This window comes from Argentina silus (genome assembly GCF_951799395.1).
Source record: "Argentina silus genome assembly, chromosome: 8".
Taxonomy (NCBI): domain Eukaryota; kingdom Metazoa; phylum Chordata; class Actinopteri; order Argentiniformes; family Argentinidae; genus Argentina; species Argentina silus.
Genome location: NC_139662.1, coordinates 7925451 through 7945053, shown reverse-complemented (window position 1 = coordinate 7945053; position 19603 = coordinate 7925451). Strand labels below are relative to the sequence as shown.

The window sequence follows — 19603 nt, the reverse complement described above, 5'->3', positions numbered from 1 at the left end:
ACCCAATCGTGCAAGATAAGAACTGTAACAAACTGAAACATCCTTGCATACCTTGCTTGCATTTAGAGGAAACGGCTAATTATCAATTTTCCATCTCAGTTTCAAGATTCAAGCGGGGAGTATTTCAGTGTCCGTGAAGTTCAGTCACCAACGCAGCTGCGTTCCCTTGACAACCTGCCTTGACAACCCTGTAGACAGGGAGAGTGCGCCCCCTGGTGCAATGTGCAAGGAGCGGCCAGCATCCACTTCATTTCTAGCTGTTAGAGCCACATTCTCTCAACACAGTCCCAGTAGATGGGCCTGAGAGGAAATTCTTTATTGATATAAATAAATAAATAAAAGTACAGTTACAACCTAGATTTAAAAAGTAACTAGAAGCTAATGTATTTGTTGGAGACCATGAGCAATATTTAACATGAATGCAAGCTTGAGGCATTGCATTTAGCAGCTCATTTCCATCCACAGTGGTAATTTCCATCCACATACAAGCACTAGTGACTTACAAGCAAATGGAAAAAAATGAGAAACAGCATGGCAGAAAAGGAAGAAAGACACCATATTGTGGTCTCAACAAAGTTTAATCTATTTGTTCATGTTACAGATGAAATGCAAATTGTACTACATCTTTATAGACTGTACAAAACTTTGTCAATGAATGTGCAGGGTACAATCGCAATTAGACCATTTGTTTGTATGTTTAAGTAAGATAGACAATCTATAAACCTGTACAGTACATGTACAAGTCAGTTTGCAATGAGATTATCATGTTTCCTTTAGTTTACTATTAAAAATAATACAAGACCATTTTTAATAGATATAAACTACCCATCTGCATACACAAAGAAAACTCAACATAAGAAGAACGATAACAAGTTGTCATTTTATGAAAAAAATGTGTACTGAACAAAACAGTGCCAGTAATATTATTGATATGTAACATTCATTGGCTCTGTCAAGCCATATGCAATGGTTTGTAACAATAGTTAGTTACCCAATGCCATATATACTGCATACATAATAATACACCCTCTATACAATGGATGTGGTCAGGAGCAGCATGGCTTGTCAGCCTATAGGACGCTGGCTGGACCAGTAATACAGTACAGTACTCCCTATACTCTCTACGGCAAGTTAAGCAGGTTGTGCTGAGAATAGAGGTCCTCTGTCACCTGGTACACCTCAGAGATGAGGGGAATGGCATCCCCTAGCATGACCACTACCTGCTCTGGGGTGCCTACGTTCATCACCTCGAAGAATGTAGGGCGCCCTGGGAGGGCACAGAAGGCCACCCCCGCGGCCTTGCGGATGATCCAGGCGTGGTGTTGGGACAGCGACTCGTTGTAGGCCTCAGAGCACATGGCAGAGGTCTTGCTCTCCTCTGTGCTGGTGCGCAGACGTTCCAGGAAGAGCTCCAGCCATCGCAGGGCCCGGTGAAGCCTCAGAAGAGTGCGGCAGCCTGACTCAGAGAAGCTGCCTCTCTTGGTTAGGTCCACCAGTTCGTTCTCTAGCTCATACTTCACCATAGACTGGATAGTGACATAGTGTTCCCCATTCTCTCCATTGAGATGGTTGACCAAGATTTGGATTTTGTTGACGGCATCCTTGGAGATGAAGGTGAAGACGCTCCCCAAGCTGTTCATGAATCTGGACATAAATAACAATCAACCCATTATAATCCATTAGTTCATCATTGGTCTTTCAAGAACTGTGTATTGGTTCACTACCATACAGTATGGCGATAACATTCACAAATTGGACATTTTCTAAGATGTTCCAGCACTAAATGAGACAATCACAACAACTAAATGAATGCTGAAAGTGTAGTAAAGACAGTTGTTGTAGGTCTAGCAAGATACGCATAGATTCAAAGAGATGTCAACACTGTCAGCATTGTCCATTGAAGGCCGACATGATGCGAAAAGGATTTGACAAGTGCACCTGAGCATATACTACTAAGCAGCATTTAGCTAAATGACTTACCTTATAAGACCACGCCATCCAGCGACATAATGTTCAAGGAATACTTCTTTATTTTCTGAGAGGCATGATTTAAAAGTGTCAAGAACCTCTTGTAAACTGAATTTCTGCTCCTCTAACGCTATAGAATCTGCCATATCTACCCGGAAGTGTGTGGAACAATCAATTAATAAATACACTTAACGGACTTGCTAAACGGAGGTCTCCATAATCACAATATTATATCGATTCAACCAATAATCACGATAGTTAAGTAATCATCGCAGTTCAAAAAGGCATTGCAACCTCTCGGATCCACTTAAAATGTTCCCAGAGTATGTTCTTGATAATATTTCCGCCCGGGATCGTGCGCTCTGCGCAGCCAAGTGTGCAGATATTACGGTCGTGAAGTGAAGCGCCAGCCAGCACTGTCAGCACAGCCACAATAAAGAAGCAATGCTTTGGTTGGTCGCTAGGGGGCGACTATGCACCGTGCACACACCGAGATAACTATACCAAAAAGAAGAAGAACAGAGCTAGCTTTTAGCAAACACATGCTATTTTGCGATCATCCAGCTAAATAATAACAAACAAACACAAAGTGGTAGTAGAGACACTTTTGTTCAGAATTAACTTGGCCGCTAGTTGTTGTCTAGCTGACTCCACACTTTTCATGCTAGCTCACTACAAAGCTAGTTGAACTGCCGTGTGGCGCAGTAGTGAGTATTTTCAAAAATATTGAAGACTCAGGATGCCTGAGATAAAAGTGACACCGCTGGGTAAGTCGCTCATATTAGGCAGGATTTACTGCACTCTGTACTTTAGCTAGCTAGCTGCTGTTATTGGTTGTGCATAACCAAGGGTAAACAACAGCCACAAGCATGATATTGTTGTGAAATCACGGGATCAAGGGATGAGATATTCATTCGTACCCATTCTGTCCTCTCTCAGGTGCTGGACAAGATGTTGGTCGTAGCTGCATCCTTGTCTCCATTGGAGGCAAGAACATTATGCTTGACTGTGGGATGCACATGGGATTCAATGATGATGTAAGACTTTACTTCATTGCACAACTGTATTGTTCATGCGTCAACCTATAATCTTAGTATGCCAGCAGCAAAATGTTAGTCAGGACCTTTGCTGGAATACTTTTTCATTGCAACAGCATGTTTCCTATTCTAATCTGTGCCGAAACTGAAATGTTGCTGTTCAAGTATTTTTCATTCCTTACTGACAACTGTTTTTCCAGAGACGTTTTCCAGACTTCTCCTACATAACCCAAAACGGACGCCTGACTGAATTCTTGGACTGTGTGATCATCAGGTTTGTTCAGCTTTGTAGTCTGGTATGAGCTATCTTTCCATGACACTTGAGCCTACTCCTCTGCATGGGAACAACCTCACCTGGTTGAATTCATTCATCTTAGAAAAGTAGCTTTTCATTTTGACTAATCACACCAACTTTCCTGGATTTCCTATATCCCAGCCACTTCCATCTGGACCACTGTGGCGCTCTGCCGTACATGAGTGAGATGGTGGGCTATGACGGGCCCATCTACATGACCCACCCCACCAAGGCCATCTGCCCCATTCTCCTGGAAGACTTCAGGAAGATCACGGTGGACAAAAAGGGAGAGACCAACTTCTTCACATCTCAGATGATCAAGGACTGTATGAAGAAAGTAGTGCCTTTGAACCTCCACCAAACTGTCCAGGTGCGGAACTGAAAATGCCTTTGATTTGACCTGACGTTAAAAGTACAGGAAATATTGTTCAGTGATATACAGTATTTCTAACACCTGCTGCATCACTATCATTGTAGTGGCAAAGAAGTTACTTGTGGTGGATAATTAATAATAATGCTATATGTTCTTCTGTTGATTATGTCATTAGGTGGACGATGAGCTGGAGATCAAGGCTTACTATGCAGGTCACGTTCTTGGGGCTGCGATGGTACAGATCAAAGTAGGATCCGAGTCTGTGGTCTACACTGTGAGTATTACGAAACCTGGGCTTATTATTGATGAAGTGAACGTGATTGTGATTGCCTTTGAATCATTTCTGATTTCTGTCATCGGTAGGGTGATTACAACATGACACCTGACAGACATTTAGGGTAAGTGTTATTCATTTGTTGTAGGGTGTCTTGTGTATCCATTTGAAACTCCATTCTAATTTTCAGACCAAAGCCTATGTATCTTACGTAATGTATGCTCTGTTTTGTTAATAGAGCTGCATGGATTGATAAGTGTCGCCCAGACATCCTCATATCAGAGTCGACCTACGCCACCACCATCCGCGACTCCAAGAGATGCAGGGAGAGAGACTTCCTGAAGAAAGTGCACGAGACGGTGGAGAGAGGAGGAAAGGTGAGGAGAAACAAACGGAAATATGTCCATCCGGTGTTCAGATGTTTCTCATCTCCTTTCTCTATATGCTGATCTGAGGAAATGTACTTTTCTCAGGTTCTCATTCCTGTCTTTGCCCTGGGAAGAGCTCAGGAGCTGTGTATCCTATTGGAAACATTCTGGTAAGGTTTTGATTGGTCCCTTTTGTTGTACCCTCTTTCTTAGAGGGAATCAATAATGGGGAGAAATTATTCACTCTGCTAGTAGCTTGAATAATGTCACGTGACATAGAATTCCATTTTCTGTTTGATTGGGAAGAATACAGCTAGCCTCTTGGGCCAGTGTCCTGGGCCTTAAGCTCGACAGGTATTGTCAAGCTTGCTGTTCAGATCACAGAATGACGGCATACTTACAATATCTCCCTTTTCATTCCACAGGGAGAGAATGAACCTAAAGGCACCCATCTACTTCTCGACTGGGCTCACAGAGAAAGCCAACCACTACTACAAACTGTTCATCACCTGGACCAATCAAAAGATTCGCAAAACCTTTGTACAGAGGAACATGTTTGAGTTCAAGCACATCAAGGCCTTCGATCGCTCCTACGCAGACAATCCTGGACCAATGGTGCATAATCATCATCATCATCATACTTTTTGACATTGTTTACACATTGATATGTGCTTTTGTTTAAGACCAGTTCAATGCTTTATCCATTATAGATAATGTTTTTTATTACGCCTTTGATATTCAGTACATTCTGCATAGACCTGTTGTTTAAAAGTTGACAATTCTTGTAGGAACTCTGAACTAAATAGTTTGTCCTCTCAGGTGGTGTTTGCTACCCCAGGGATGCTGCATGCTGGTCAGTCTCTACAAATCTTCAAGAAGTGGGCCCATAATGAGAAGAATATGGTGAGTACCTTTTAGAATTCATTGTATAAATTCAGTTGTCAAGTACATTTTCAATGTGTCTGCTAAGTTGAGTAAACATGTAGTAATGCCAAACTGTTTTTTCCTAGTTAATCATGCCTGGGTATTGTGTGCAAGGCACGATTGGACATAAAATTCTGAATGGACAGAAGAAACTGGAGATGGAGGGAAGAACGGTAATACCAACAGAGATTGAATTGTACATTCTATCTGCTCTGAATCCACTGATATTGGCTTTGTTTTTTCAAACATTTAAAATTGCAAAACAATTACATACAACAATTTACACAATATAATCAACTATAACATTATGACCCTAACCCTTTACCAAGGTCTAAAGTAAATTTAAAGAAGTAAGTATGAAATGGTATGATATGAGTTTGTCGAGGTTTGCCTCATGACCTACCCTTTGTGGCCCCCTGCAGGTGGAGGTGAAACTGCAGGTGGAGTACATGTCCTTCAGCGCTCACGCAGATGCCAAAGGCATCATGCAGCTGATCCGTATGGCAGAGCCCCGCAACATGCTGCTGGTGCACGGGGAGGCTAAGAAGATGGAGTTCCTCAAGGACAAGATCGAACAGGAGTTCAGTGAGTGCAATCACGGTGTCCTTGTACTGTACTGTACTCTAGTATACCACAATATGTTTTCAGGTCAAATTCATGGTGCTACAGACAGAACAAAGCAGACTATCAGAACCAGAACTTTATTGCCATGCAACAGTGGTTATGCTATTCTAGGAATTTCTCCTGGTGACAAACACACATACAGAGAACATTCACGAGAAGACATGCATTGAAGTTCACACAATACACACAGTGTACAAAGAGTACATAGTTTTTCAAGTTCATATGTTTGTCAGGAGCCCTGATATACGCTGGTATTCCTCATCTCTATATCCGTGTCTGTGATTTAACAGGTATCAACTGCTTCATGCCAGCTAACGGCGAGACGGCCACAGTGACCACCAACCCCTGTGTCCCAGTAGATATTTCACTCAACCTGCTCAAGAGGGAGATGGCCCTAGGAGGTAGGTGGCACTGGTAATTCAGTGGCAAAATTTCAGTCCATCTCTCTGAAATTTCAATCCATCTCTCTCTTGCGCGCTCTCCATTTCTTGCCCGCTCTCTCTCTGTTAATATGTGTTATATCCATTTTTTTGGGACGCTTCACAGGAACGTTGCCTGACCCCAAGAGGCCCCGCACCATGCATGGGACCCTGATCATGAAAGAAAATGTAGGTTTTGCACTGCACCAACTGACATCCATTCATCATTGGTTTTTATCTTATGTTTTAATATAACATACAGTATATTGAGCTGTTGCCACTTTGCCAGGACTTCCTTGTAAAAGAGCCTGGGCCTCACCCATTGTCTTATCACGGATAGCGGAACTCTGTCCATACTGATACTTTATGGCCATCCGTGTCTCGTTAGAATGAATATATTGTTGTAAATCGCTTTGGATAAAGACGTCTGCTAAATGCCATAAATGTAAATGTAAAAAAAGAACGACAGCTGTAGTGAGACAATGGGGCCTCGTCCTCATAGCTAGGTAAAACAGATGAATAAATAACAACTAGTTTTGCTCTGTGTTTCCCGCTCCCTCTCTCCCTGAATGCAGAGTCTCCGCCTGGTGCCTCCAGAACAGGCCCTCATTGAGCTGGGCCTGAACGAACACCAGCTCCGCTTCACCTGCCGCGTGCAGCTCCAGGACCCTCACAGCGACACAGACACACTCCACAGGATCTACACACACCTCAAGGGGTAAGAAGACCCACTAACACACCTCAGTATTATTACTGTAGAGTACTGTGTAAACCTTATAAAAGGGGTCACACAGTCAGGATAAACTCTGGGCCCTCGCTGTGATATGATGATATGACTTCTTTCCCTAATCTCTGTATTGTGTTATGCAGGGTGTTGAAAGGTTACACCCTCCAGCACCTCCCAGACGGTACAGTCATGGTGGAGTCTATTGTCATCAAGGTGTCCTCAGCTGAAGACCCCAACACCAAGGTTTTGCTGCTCTCATGGAGCTATCAGGTAAGCCACAGGGGAGGGGAACGTGGTCTTTTAAACAATGTCACTTTTACGCTCTGGAGGAGAGAGTCGCACTTGTGGTCACTATCTGGGGAGTGAGCAGCCCACCACGGAGGAGCCTGTGGTGTGTACGCTGCATGCGTCACCGGGTGTGTGACTCATTTGTTCTAAACTATTAATAAGATTGCTCTTAATGTCATGATTCCTTTCATTAATGGCAATCTTAACAACCAATAAAGGACCAAGCTTGAACTCAAATCATTTGTACATCTCCTAACTTTCAATTTTAAATTCGTGAGATCACTTAGGGGCATTGATCTAAAACAATTAGCTATAGCGGTACTTGTAGCAACCACAAGTTGACTTTGTTCAAGTTTCTCTAGGTTAGTATATTTCATGGTAGAGCAGCAGACTACAAATGCAGTTTATTTCAATATGAATGATTTCAACCTCTTGTGATTTTATTTTGTAGGATGAAGAACTGGGGAGCTTCCTGTCCACTCTGCTAAAGAAAGGACTTCCAGCAGGATTGTGAGAGCCCTATGTTCAGTTTAATCTTCTGTAAAGTGTAGTTTGTGTATAAAGCTGGTTTAAATACATCATTTTTTATAAATAAGACAAAAGTAAAGATTTTAGGATTTGGTATTACTCTTGTTCAGCCATTATGTGATTTTGTAAAGTGATGAACATAAAAAAAGAAAGCTGTGTAAGTAAAATACATAAATGCTTTATTTAGATTTGTTGCAATGTATGTACAGTATACATGTATATACAATGTTGACAGTTGTTTTTACAATATGAAGAAATGAGTGTTACAAATTGCAATAAATCTAATTCTGCACAGAATTTTTCCTTAGTTGTCTGTCTACATTTACATTTTTGCCATTTAGCAGACGCTTTTATCCAAAGCGACTTACAACAAGTACATTTGTCTAAAGTAAGTTTTATTATTAACAGTAGAGGAACTGTACAGAGGGGTGAAGAGGTCTTTAGGAGGGACAGTCCTGACAGCAGTGGGAAGCTCGTTCCACCAAGACAGTGAAAAGCTGTGACTGAACAACGCATATCTGTTGTGAGATATACAGTACAAGATACAGTAAACAGAAGAAAGATTATCTAAATGGTTTACAGTCCCACAGTCCCTACATCACTCCGATGATATAGACTCCTCTCCCCATCTTAGCTTGCAGTAATTGTATAGACCCCTCTCCCCATCCTAGATCATAAGTGTAGACCCTATTCCCCTCCAAGCTCACTGTGATGGTGTAGAACCCCCCCTCCGTCCTAGTTCCCAGATGTAGATCCCTCTCCTTTCCTCTATGCCTGTAATGGCGTCGACCAATCCCTGTTCTATTTCCCTGTGATGGTGTAGATCGCCCTGTTCCTCAGAGCCCACCGCCCCCTGAACCTGGAGAGAAGGTTCCACTTGCAGTGAGTGGTGGTGAAGTAGTAGAGCAGTGGGTCCAGGCAGCAGTTCACGCTCACGAAGGCCAGGGTCACTCGCCGGAGGTTGTAGATGGCATTGGCACTGGGGCAGTGGCTGATGAGTTCCAGGCGTTGGAGCAGGTGCAGGAAGTGGACCACATGGTAGGGCAAGAAGCAGAGAAGGGTGATGGCCAGGATGGTGTAGATGACCCTCAGAGCCACCCGGGCAGTGTTGGTCCGGATCCTGCTGATGCGCCGTGCCACCAGCGGGTAACACACTAGTATGATCACAGAGGGCAGCAGAGCGCCAAAGATCAGGGTGAGTAGACTGTATGGTGCCACACGCCTGCTCCACTCTTTGGGTGTGAAGTTTTCAAAGCAGTTACGGCGGGGGCCGTTTTGGATCTCTAGAGGTCCCCCGAGGTTGAAGACCAGCACAGCCACTCCTGTGACCACCCACACTGCCACGCTTACCAGGACAGTGTAGCTGGTGTTGCGTAGCCTCAGGTAGGTGTGTGGATAAACGGTGGCTATGTAACGGTCCACACATATGCAGGACATGAAGGTGACACTGATGTAGACGTTGGCATGGAACAAGCACCCTGTGATGCGGCAAGCCACGTCTCCAAACACCCAGTCTTTTAGGTGCAGGTGATAGTGGATACGGAAAGGCAAGGTGCAGAGGATGGCAGTGTCAGCCAGAGCAAGGTTGATGACGTACACGCTGGAAGAGGTGCGTGGTGTGATCTTGAAGATGAACACATAGAGAGCTCCCACATTTCCTGGCAGACCCAGTACCAACACCAGGCTGTACACTGCTGGGAAGAGGTAGTACTCATAGTTGCCCCATGGTGTACTGCAGTTCATGTTATCAGTGTTATTCATTGTATCAGGTTTGTAGACTGATTTCTTTTGCTGCTGATGAAACCTAGGATAAAACAAAGCATTCACAGTCAGAACCATTTACAGCTCCGTTTATCAAATTCAACGTATATAATGTAATGTACTATACATATCCTATTCTCTACTTTATTGTGTAATCACATAAAATACTATTCATCATCACAAACACACATCTGGACATGCTTGTGTCCAATGGCAAGTTTATAGAAGAGGTTATTTGTAGGGATTTGCTATTTTAATTCAGATAATATGTTTTGGATATATACCCATAGGACCTAGGTCTACACTGTCATCAGTGGTGACACTCGTAATAACAAGATATTTTTCCAGTTATGAACACTCCTAAAGAACAAAATAAGTTTGTGTAACTACAAGTTACACTTCGAAACTAAGACCAAAAGATAAACTCTACGTGAAAGTATTTTTAAAAAACATGAAAGAACGACAGTAGAAGTACTTACAAACTTTCTGAAGGATTCTGTTGCTGGAACCTCTAAAGAACAGAAGTGAAAATGCTTGCAAATAACACTCAAGTCAAATGGAAATGTGTTTTTCCCACGCACCTTCTTCATGGGTCTGTTCTCACCCTGTCGGAAAATATAATTCTGATGTGACTTCTGTTTTTGTATCTGCATCTGTATGTACAGTATAGAGTATGTGGGTGGGGGTTGTAAAGAGTAGGACTACACAGGAAACATTCAGAGCCTACATTATGTGATGTGCACTTATCATTGTGGTTGTTGAGAGACTTCCTGTTAGGTGTTAAATGAGGAACGTGGTTGTCTGGTTTGTTTGTTGCCTGTAGGTACAATATATACAAGATGGATGTCCATCTTAATTGTCAACACGCCGAGGCTAGCCATGTGTTGATTCCCAACCGGTTCAGTTTGCCAACAGTTGGTAGAAAATAATTTGGATGAATAAAGATTATAAGTTCAAAACTGCTTTCGTTGATTCATGTGTTGTCCTCTTGTAACTGTTATGATCCCAGAAGAGACTTGTGCATGAGAAATGCTTCATGTTGATGAGCAAAACATTATCAATGATAAACATTTAAGTTTAATCGCCAAAAAAATAATAATAATCTTAGAGGGTGCATTAAATATGATAAATCCATGATTAGGCCGAAACACTTTTTTGGTGTATGTGATCATGGTGTTGCTGTTCTGGGTTTCTTCTTGAACACTAGGGGGAGCCAAGCACACACCAAACACATGATTGGTATCTTTTCTGAATGTCTCAGAGTCTCCTTTTTATTTTGTAGCAGAGTAATAAGCCACTGTTCCTCATGTCTCAGTATAAGCCTCCAGTCAGTGTGAGCATTGCACATTACAGACAATGGAATTCCTAACTGTGGCAGGGCATGAATCCTCCTCCTAGCCCGTCTCTTGTAAATACAGTGATGCAGCAGATGACTGTGAGCTGGATGGATGCATGAACAATTATTTGTCATTACACCCCATTACTATCCGTGTCCAGATTGTATATTTTGTTATCCCAAATGTGTTTGGAGAGCTTTAATGTCTGTGTTGATGTACACATTTCTATCTGTTATTCAAACATTCAACCATTTCAATAAAATGATGCTGATATTGAAATAATGATTGTATGTCTGTCTTTTGGAAAACTTTATGGCACAAATTCATTATTCAACAAGGAGGAAAAAAACTGCATGTTTGGATGCTACTGCAGTAATGTAGGTTCAATTAGTTTGAGTCTAGTATTTCACAGTTTAAGTTCAAGTGACTTGTCTTTTGTGAGAACACACATGCAAGCTTGGAGGCATTGTGTTTAGGCATACATGGTTTAACACCAAAGCATTGAGCATGCTTTGACACTCTATACCTTTGCTTTCGGGGAGTATCATTGAATCAAGCTGAAATGTGAGTGCATCTCCATCACTACAAACTGGGAGCGTGACTTGGTTGTTCACACCACCATCATGCATATAGCATTATCATGATATAATTTACCAACAGACTTTTATCTTGTATTCTCTTTGATAGCTTGATTCATTTATCGCGATTTGACAATGTTGTTCCAACAGAATTCTCAGACACTGCCTATGTTGTGTTGTTTCAGAATAAAGAAAAATAAAGACGGGGAGGCCAAAACAAAGCGTGTATATCTGGTATCTTTGTTCCATACCTAACAACAGTGGCTACTGCAGAATGAAGTCAACTGGACCCTTGTTACTGAACGGGTTACACAGTGTAGGACCTGCTCATCAGAACAGATGGGAAATCCCCAGCATGACCACCAGGAAGAATCCAGCACAGGGTGGACACTGGCAGCCATCATGGGCCAGATGTACTGTACTGTACCTGGCCAAACAGGGCCTGGTGGTGAGTGACTGGGAACTCACACTCACAGCATCACGTAAGCTGATGGCAAGAGGAAGAAGTCCCCCCCCCCCCTCCTCCCTCTCCACTGAGCCATTGCCTAGCAACGCTGCTCACCAGTCTCTCAGTCTCCCAGTCTCTCACAGCCTCCACTCCTACCATGCCCAAGAGGGGCCTGCCAGTTGCCCTCTATCAGTGTCTAACACATTGTACCACTGCCGTGGGACTCTATGAATGACAGATCCGGAGCCAAGAAGTCTACAGTACCATTATTCTCTAGGTTTCATTATTAATCAATGTAAAAAGCAACATGAATGGTATTACATACAGATTTGTCTTTTTTTCATTTTGGATCAGCTACCACAATCATACAGTACAAACAGATGTCTAAGACGGGAAATATGACAAAAGCTCATATTTCCATATGTAACATACTGTACATATTTTGACTGAGATCACCCAGTTGTGATCCCCGGTGTTGGGGTTATGGTTCAGTTCATATGGTTCAAGTAATAATTAGACCACTCTTGATTGATCTCTACATCTTGTGTGTGTGTGTGTGTGTGTGTGTGTGTGTGTGTGTGTGTGTGTGTGTGTGTGTGTGTGTGTTGGAATTTAGTGGGTGGAGATGAACTAGCAGCTGAGTAAGCCTGCAGCCCTACTTATTAAAAAAAAAACTAAGTGCGGAAAAACAGACATTCATCTTCAGAGTCTCACCTCATCTATTACTGGAATTATTTAATAAACTGGATGTCTCGACCAGCTTACAAAGATCGCTTTGAGTCTACACAATAAAGCACTAACAGTTTTGTGTTTGTTTGTTAACACTTTCCTGGGTAATCAGGTTTAAGCTCATCCTCAGTGCGCCTCACTCTCTCAGAGCAGCTCATTTCCATTATTCATGTGCCGTTCATTTCATTGTTTTCTTTTCCTCTCTGAATATATTTATACTTCTCTGTTGTTCTAAGGGCAATTCAAGCACAACATGGGACAGGAATACCTTGGAAAGAGGGGGACAGTGTACTGTACTTCCTGGTCAATGGAGCCGTGTCCATTTTGAAATGTACCTGGAAAACTTGTGTGAATCGTAAATGATGTTTAATAGTTAGATACTGTATTTGTTCAGGTAGACAGGGGCCCAAGGATGGTGCACAAAATCAGACTTTCAACCATGTAGATATACTATACTGCACCCTTGGACAGAACTATCAGTGTTATTTGTCTTTTACTAAGTCTTTCTTGGTTCTCTCATGTTTGATACAGTTAAATTGTTCCCCTCCATTGTCATAAAAACTAGCATTCCAAAGTCTTTGCACTTGGGGATTGATGTTCTGGATTGCTCTTATGAATATTTGATACCAGCTGGCACCATAAAATGGACCTCTAAAGTACTTTCCTTTGTAACTGCTCAAGCTATTCTGAACCTGATCCTGACTCACGTTAGCCATTTTTGGCTCCATGAAGGACACTGTTGTTTTGCCTGAAGACTTCATTGACAGTGTCTCTACTCAAGCTGCTACAGTTCTGACTTAGAAACAGCCTTCCTCTGCACAAAGACCTTGTCCGAGTCAAAGGGCTTTGCCCGTTAGTCTGTGGCTCCTTAAGCAATTAGGCTTACCTAACACGATTAACACACAATGGAGCCAAGGTTGAGACTCGTAATGATTCTTACTGCTCTAGAGATGGAAGCCTGCTGGTTAATACTTTCCTCAAAGGTTGACATACTGTACAGCAATTTAAAGTGAGCTTAATCATCTTCGGGAATGCAGGAGATTTGTCACTGGTGAATAGTAAATCATGTAAACACGCATTCCGCATGTCAATTCATGGCAACATGTGAGAGCCATCTAAAATATGCCACTCAATAGAAACGACTAGCAAATTCAAAGTAGCTGGAGTCAACAGCAACAGTCAGCCAGTCAGTCCAATGTTCCACTCAATCCCTGAAAGTGTTGGATTTGACGTGCACTTTCTCTTAGTACAGAGGGTGCATGCATCACACTTAGGAGCAGTGCTCCCAGCTGCAGAGAGAACAGAACAGTTGGCCTGAGAGATTTACAAGACTCAGTAATCTGCAGCGTTAACAGGGCTATTGAATAAATCATCACTAGCCAACTGTTTAGCATGTTTACTAGGAGCCTCTGGTAGATTTCATACTTCCAAATGAATCATAATGTAGGTCAAAAAACAGGATTCTGCTTGACCCGCAGAGGGCAAGAGGGCATGGGGTGTCAGTAAGTATTTGCTATACATACAGTGAGAATGCATAAGGGTGTTAATTATGTATTATTATTTCAACATAGATTTATTATGTTTTCAATAAGAATGAATTTTCATGAAACACCTTCCATTGGCATATCAGTAGTAGCGTATATTCAATTCATTATTATCCTCATTCTGTTTTACACTGTGTTTACCTAGTATATACTATTGGCCGCCTGGGAAGCTACAACTTGTGTTGTTGATAAAAAAAAATATATATAACTATCATCATGAGAGATTCCTTATGGTAAGAACACCAACAAACCCTCTCAGAGAGGAAAGCACATTCCTTCAGTAGAATCATTGGTTGTCTAATCTGGGAACCCAGATTAATCTAGAATTTAATTTAGTGTGAGACTAGACGTTGTCTATGGCTCCAAAGAACGGTGAGAGGGTAATGTAGTCACAATGATCAAATCATCATCTCATCCACTTTTACTCTGTCACACCACCAGTATGGTAAGGTATAAAGAATGTAACGTTAAAGAATCTTAAATCATTGAAAGAAAGATGTTGGAGTATGCACATAGCGGCAACACACTCGCATGCATAATATAAAACTTTCATGAATATAAAACTTTCATAAATATGCCTACTGCATCACTTCAGTGGTTGTTCCTCAAGCCTTGCACCTGCAGTCAAAAGGGATAATGTTACAAGCTGTATGCTCAGTGGCGCGACTCCAAGCTTGCTCCAGCAGACCAAAAGAGGGAGAATGGGGTATAGCGACTAGGATAGTGGGAGTAAAAGTAGGTCACCTTCCCAGAGACTGATGGAATGACCTACTGTAACATAACAACATAAGCACAGGTCTACTCATACCTTTGGACAATATTGATAATAATAAACTGTCTGCTATAACACTCATCGTTTGCAGAATTTGAGCAAACTATAAATATTCTGCTCAGTTACCTGGCACAATGAATGCTGTATCAAGCTATTTGAAAACAAGGATTCTCAAGCTGCACACCTCCTATAATACTATATTGAATCTATTGCTGGGTTGCAGCCAGTAGACATTTGGACACAAAGAATCATATTCCTTTCATGCTGCTTTCTCCCTCTCTCTGTATAGCCTCATGTGAGAAGTTTTCTTCCAAGTCTCTCTGCTAGTGTTCATCAGCCTGCTGCTGACTCAACAGCTCTCTGGAAGGAGCAGGAAAAGCTTTGATCTTGGAGGAAGGATCGAGGGATGAGGCGAAGAGGCGGGAAGACTGAAGAAATTTCGGTCTTGATTTTTAGCAGGTCTAATTTTAGCACCTAAAGCGAAGGAGGACATTTATGTAACAGATCCGTGGGGAGTAGGAGGGAGGCTACAGTGAGAGAATCTAACAAACTAAAGAACTCCTACTCCAGCAGAGGAAGCTTTCTGCCTAGACAGGTGGCAGTTTCCACTCACTGTAATGCTGGGGGGCTGGTGGAGGTAGACATCGGAGGATGGGCTCATTGTAATGCATGGAATGGAATGAGGAATGATATGAAACATGTGTGGTAGATGCCATTCCTTATTCCATTCCATGCATTACAATGAGCCCGTCCTCAGATCTCTGCCTCTACCAACCTCCACTGCTGTATTATAGGCTTATGGGTCAATGGCAGTAATCGTAACACAGTAATAATTCCTGTCCTCTATTTTTTTTCCTTTTACACATATTAAAATATGTCAAGTAATCCTTGCATATCGCACAATGGGGCACAAGACTCACATTTAATCATACCAAAATTATGGTGCTGAGCTGACAGTGATGTGGAAAAGCATCAATTGAACTGTTCTTATTCTATAGTTTGATCTACCTACCATAATATAAACATTACAACCCAGTGCCAAAAAGCCCACACAAAATGAAACAAAAGGTGACTTCATATGTTGCCATGTTTCTATGCCAAAACTGGGGAAGCAGTTTGTTGACCAGTAAGCAATGCAGTCAAGACATCTCACCCTCAGCTGAGAGGTGGTGAGATCATCCCTATTTACGGCCACAGCCTTTGAGACCAGGGATAAGAAGGAACAATGGCGTTCTATATAAAGGCCTGCAGTGAAATCCCAGGCACTCTCTCCCCCCGGCTTTCCCATTTCCTGTGAATTAATAATATCCTCTATTTTCGGCCTTAAGGGGAAAATGGAAGCACATGAAATACTCTAATCTTAGAATTTTCATTGAACTGCAGGAAGGTAACAGTAGTTAATCATCATCTTAGATAATTAATTCACCTGTTAATTATTTTTCTTCGATGTTGTTAGTGCAAGTGGATATTGTATGGTATAGTAGGTCACCTTGTATGTATGATAAATGGCCTGTATGGTAAATGGCCAACATGTTGTCATTATGTTCCCTGGTTGTGGTATCGCTAAGAATGTGTTAATGTGTGGCAATAATTGAAGTAAAGCTGATGTGAAAAGTCATGGACAGCCAAGTGAAAGCGCAGATCTGGTGATGACTAAAACACCCCACTGCCTGTATGAGAGACGAGAAGGGGGTAAATTCCAACTTAACAGAGGAGATTTCTGTCTGCTAAGACAGCTTGAGAAATTCCCAGTTCCTTCTTGAAGCTGAGCCATCACAGATGTTTGCATTTTCACTGCATCAGTTAACACATGGAGCTGCCAGTCCTGAATTCCCTCTTAATATCACGTTTCTCTGTGAGAATCTATGAATCTGTAGCCTCGGTATCTCACTCGAGGGAAAAAAGGAATTCGGTTGTGCTTTATTCAACACTGCCAGCTGTCAGAAGAAGCCAATGTTCACTAAGACAAAAAAAACAGATACAAAGTGCATAATGTGAACTATAAACAGGACAAATAGTACATGAAGCAGTCTTATATATCAAGGATGTAATATTACTTGACTCCCTGTCCATCAGTCAACATCTTTTGTGTTTATGCATCAGTTGTGAGCTCAGAGATGACACAAATAAAGATAGGTCTACAGCATGTGAAGTCAATTGATTCATGAGTTATTTATTAGACTACGTATCATTCACTGCACAGCTTATTCTAACAGTATGGCCATATTTTGTTGTGAATGAGCTAATGGCAATGGGCAAGAGCTGATGGCGTGTATAGTGCAGGCATGGTGTAGTGTTGGTGTGAACTGGATTCAGACCACCACCAATCATGATTGTTTGATATAGTATAAAGTAAGTCAAATGTGTGATGCAGTCACATTGATATTGCTGACATTTCATGCGCAAAATGATGTTATAAACTGCTGTTCGCCTCCATTACGCGTGCGTATTTCATTTGCGTTTGGAGCGGTGTTTTTTTTGTTTTTTTAATTATGAATGAACGTTTTACGATAGTCCCTTACTCGTTCTCCAGCGGTCTATCAGTTCAAGTATGCATGCTCAGTTCTGTCTATCTCGTTCAGTGTAGTAGAGTGACTGCGAGAGGCGGGTAGAGGATCGCTGTACATCGGAATACTTATCTTCGTGATTTAGCTGTTCATTTGTTTCGGGCAATGCAATTTATTCACTAAACTTGAAGACTTAATCTAGCCCAAGATGACGGTGGATTTTGAAGAATGTATCAAAGATTCACCCAGGTTCAGGTAAGAACATGTTCGTGAAGAAAAGATTTGTAAATGCTCCTGCGCTCCTGTTGATTTCTAGAGGTTCGCCCCTTGAAGGACGTTGCCACAATATTTCACAGATTCCGCGTTTAATTACGTTTAAATGGTAATTAGTCAAGAAAAGACTACATGTGTGCACCATTCTAATGATTTGATATTGCTGTTGAGATAGAGTTTTGCAAAGCCTATAGGCTACTTGCATCTATTTACATCCCAAGTTTTCATTAGGTATTGCTGTGGAAATCCAGATGTTACCAAATATAAGCAATAGAACCATCTTTTATCAGACGTAAAAAGATCTAGACTATTGCTTATCATGGTACAACCTTGGATGAATGGACACTGGTGCATGGGATTGGCGCGAAGAGTGGGCTATTGCCATTTGCCAGGTTTGCCAGTGTGAATTTGGCTGAGTTAATGAAGTTAGTTTAAGAAGTGTTACCATCTGTGCCAACGCATAGATGAGCCTGGTTTGTTGTCGCAGGTTAGCTCCCGACCACGGGATAGGACTTGTACACCATGACAGACATGTAATGCTCTCTTTGCTGGTGACACATACGTGGACATCAGTTTACTGTAGATCACATGTAGGCTTGTGTATCTCTTCCTCATAGTCAGTCCCTGTTATTGCACTAGGACTTCCTCAGGAAAATGATCTGTCTTGGGAACAATCAAGTACCATACACTGACCTTGTGCTCAACATTTAACATGCAGTAGGGGTGTGGAGTGGATAAGCCTATCTCATCAAATATATATGAGGTGCAGGTTTTTGACAGAAACTTCATTAAGCAAAGCATTTCCATTCCAAAAATGCACACACATGCTTTGCACACACAACCCCTTTGATGTTCAAATATTTTAACAAAGATTTGCAAATTGCAGAATGTGTTGCCAAGAATGTTGTAGAAAAGGTTTGTCAATGTATTTGATAAAAATTCAATTTTATTCATTTGTAAGCATAAACAATGTCAATGAATAGTGATTTAGTATATCTATCATTTTAAAGAGAGCCTTGATAATAGTAAGTATTTCATTGTATTCCTAGAGGAAGGGTTTCAGTATTAGGACAGGCTCTCTAATGGTATATGGCAGGATCTCCACCAACTCAAAAGGCACTTCCTTTTTAATGAACTGCTCTCCTGACAGAATTGCACAATCACAAAGGAAGCAGTTCAAACAGCATCACTAACCAGTGGATCAGAGGAAACTTGAGGGTCCCACGCACAGCCCCATGCTCTGGCTGCGCTGCACACATAGCACCAAAGGTTAGATAAATAACGCAGGCATTCCTCTACACCCACATCCCTCCCCAGACCTGGCTCTCATTCCTCCCTCCCTCCCTGCCTGCCTCTGAGGAACCCAGAGCCTGTCAGGCTGTGTGGGGTGTCTGACTGAGCGCCTGGCCTGGACTGCCTGGGTCTTTTTACATGTATGTGTGTGCACAGCCGCCGCAAAGCTCCCACAGATAGAATCTCTGCTCCAAATCAAAGACTTCCAGACTTGGCAGCAGCACCTTAATGGCTGCCATCTGGGCCTGAGAGGAAGGTCTCAGGAACTGCTGACTGAAGGGTATTTACACAAACCTTCACTACTCTCATGTTTATGTGCAAAAGAGTCAGGCTAGTCTAGGGACAAGAGTGGATCTGGATCAGACACTAACCTGTCTCATAGAGCTATGAGTCCCTATTCCTGGATGCCTCAACGCCCCCCTCTTAGTTCTTAATGGAATGGGGAGATAAAGTCATCGTTATCTGGCCGTCACTGTGGTGGTGGAATGCACAATAATACCTTTAGTAGATCAAGGGTTGGCAAGAACTATCAGACC

The 19603-nt window shown here is 42.1% G+C and overlaps 4 protein-coding genes across 4 annotated transcripts in view; 2 read left to right on the top strand and 2 right to left on the bottom strand.

The window, feature by feature from the left end:
- Nucleotides 1–540: 540 nt before the first annotated feature.
- Nucleotides 541–2328, bottom strand: cptp (ceramide-1-phosphate transfer protein). Its single transcript, XM_083674847.1, has 2 exons — nt 1981–2328; nt 541–1644 (listed from the first exon to the last, which is right to left on the bottom strand). Exons 1-2 carry the CDS (start codon nt 2112–2114, stop codon nt 1122–1124), a joined length of 657 nt encoding a protein of 218 aa, XP_083530973.1. The 5' UTR covers nt 2115–2328; the 3' UTR covers nt 541–1121.
- A 205-nt stretch (nt 2329–2533) lies between these two features.
- On the top strand, nt 2534–8532 carry ints11 (integrator complex subunit 11). The gene is made up of 17 exons (XM_083675596.1): nt 2534–2735; nt 2908–3005; nt 3206–3279; nt 3442–3670; nt 3849–3947; nt 4037–4071; nt 4186–4324; nt 4421–4485; nt 4741–4930; nt 5135–5218; nt 5326–5412; nt 5662–5824; nt 6154–6264; nt 6410–6471; nt 6858–7000; nt 7153–7279; nt 7749–8532. The coding sequence occupies exons 1-17, from the start codon at nt 2708–2710 to the stop codon at nt 7809–7811; spliced, it is 1797 nt and encodes a 598-aa protein (XP_083531722.1). The 5' UTR covers nt 2534–2707; the 3' UTR covers nt 7812–8532.
- Nucleotides 8533–8617: 85 nt separating this feature from the next.
- LOC310808895 (lysophosphatidic acid receptor 6) lies at nt 8618–9568 on the bottom strand (the record flags this gene model as incomplete). The annotated part of the gene is made up of 1 exon (XM_083675994.1): nt 8618–9568. The coding sequence occupies one exon, from the start codon at nt 9566–9568 to the stop codon at nt 8627–8629; it is 942 nt and encodes a 313-aa protein (XP_083532120.1). The 3' UTR covers nt 8618–8626.
- Nucleotides 9569–17638: 8070 nt separating this feature from the next.
- acap3a (ArfGAP with coiled-coil, ankyrin repeat and PH domains 3a) overlaps nt 17639–19603 on the top strand; it is a gene marked incomplete at its 3' end in the record, with an annotated part of 51666 nt that continues 49701 nt past the window's right edge. The window contains exon 1 of the mRNA XM_083674626.1: nt 17639–17756. Coding sequence (XP_083530752.1) covers nt 17710–17756 — 47 coding nt within the window. The 5' untranslated portion in view covers nt 17639–17709. The remainder of the gene's footprint in view (nt 17757–19603) is intronic.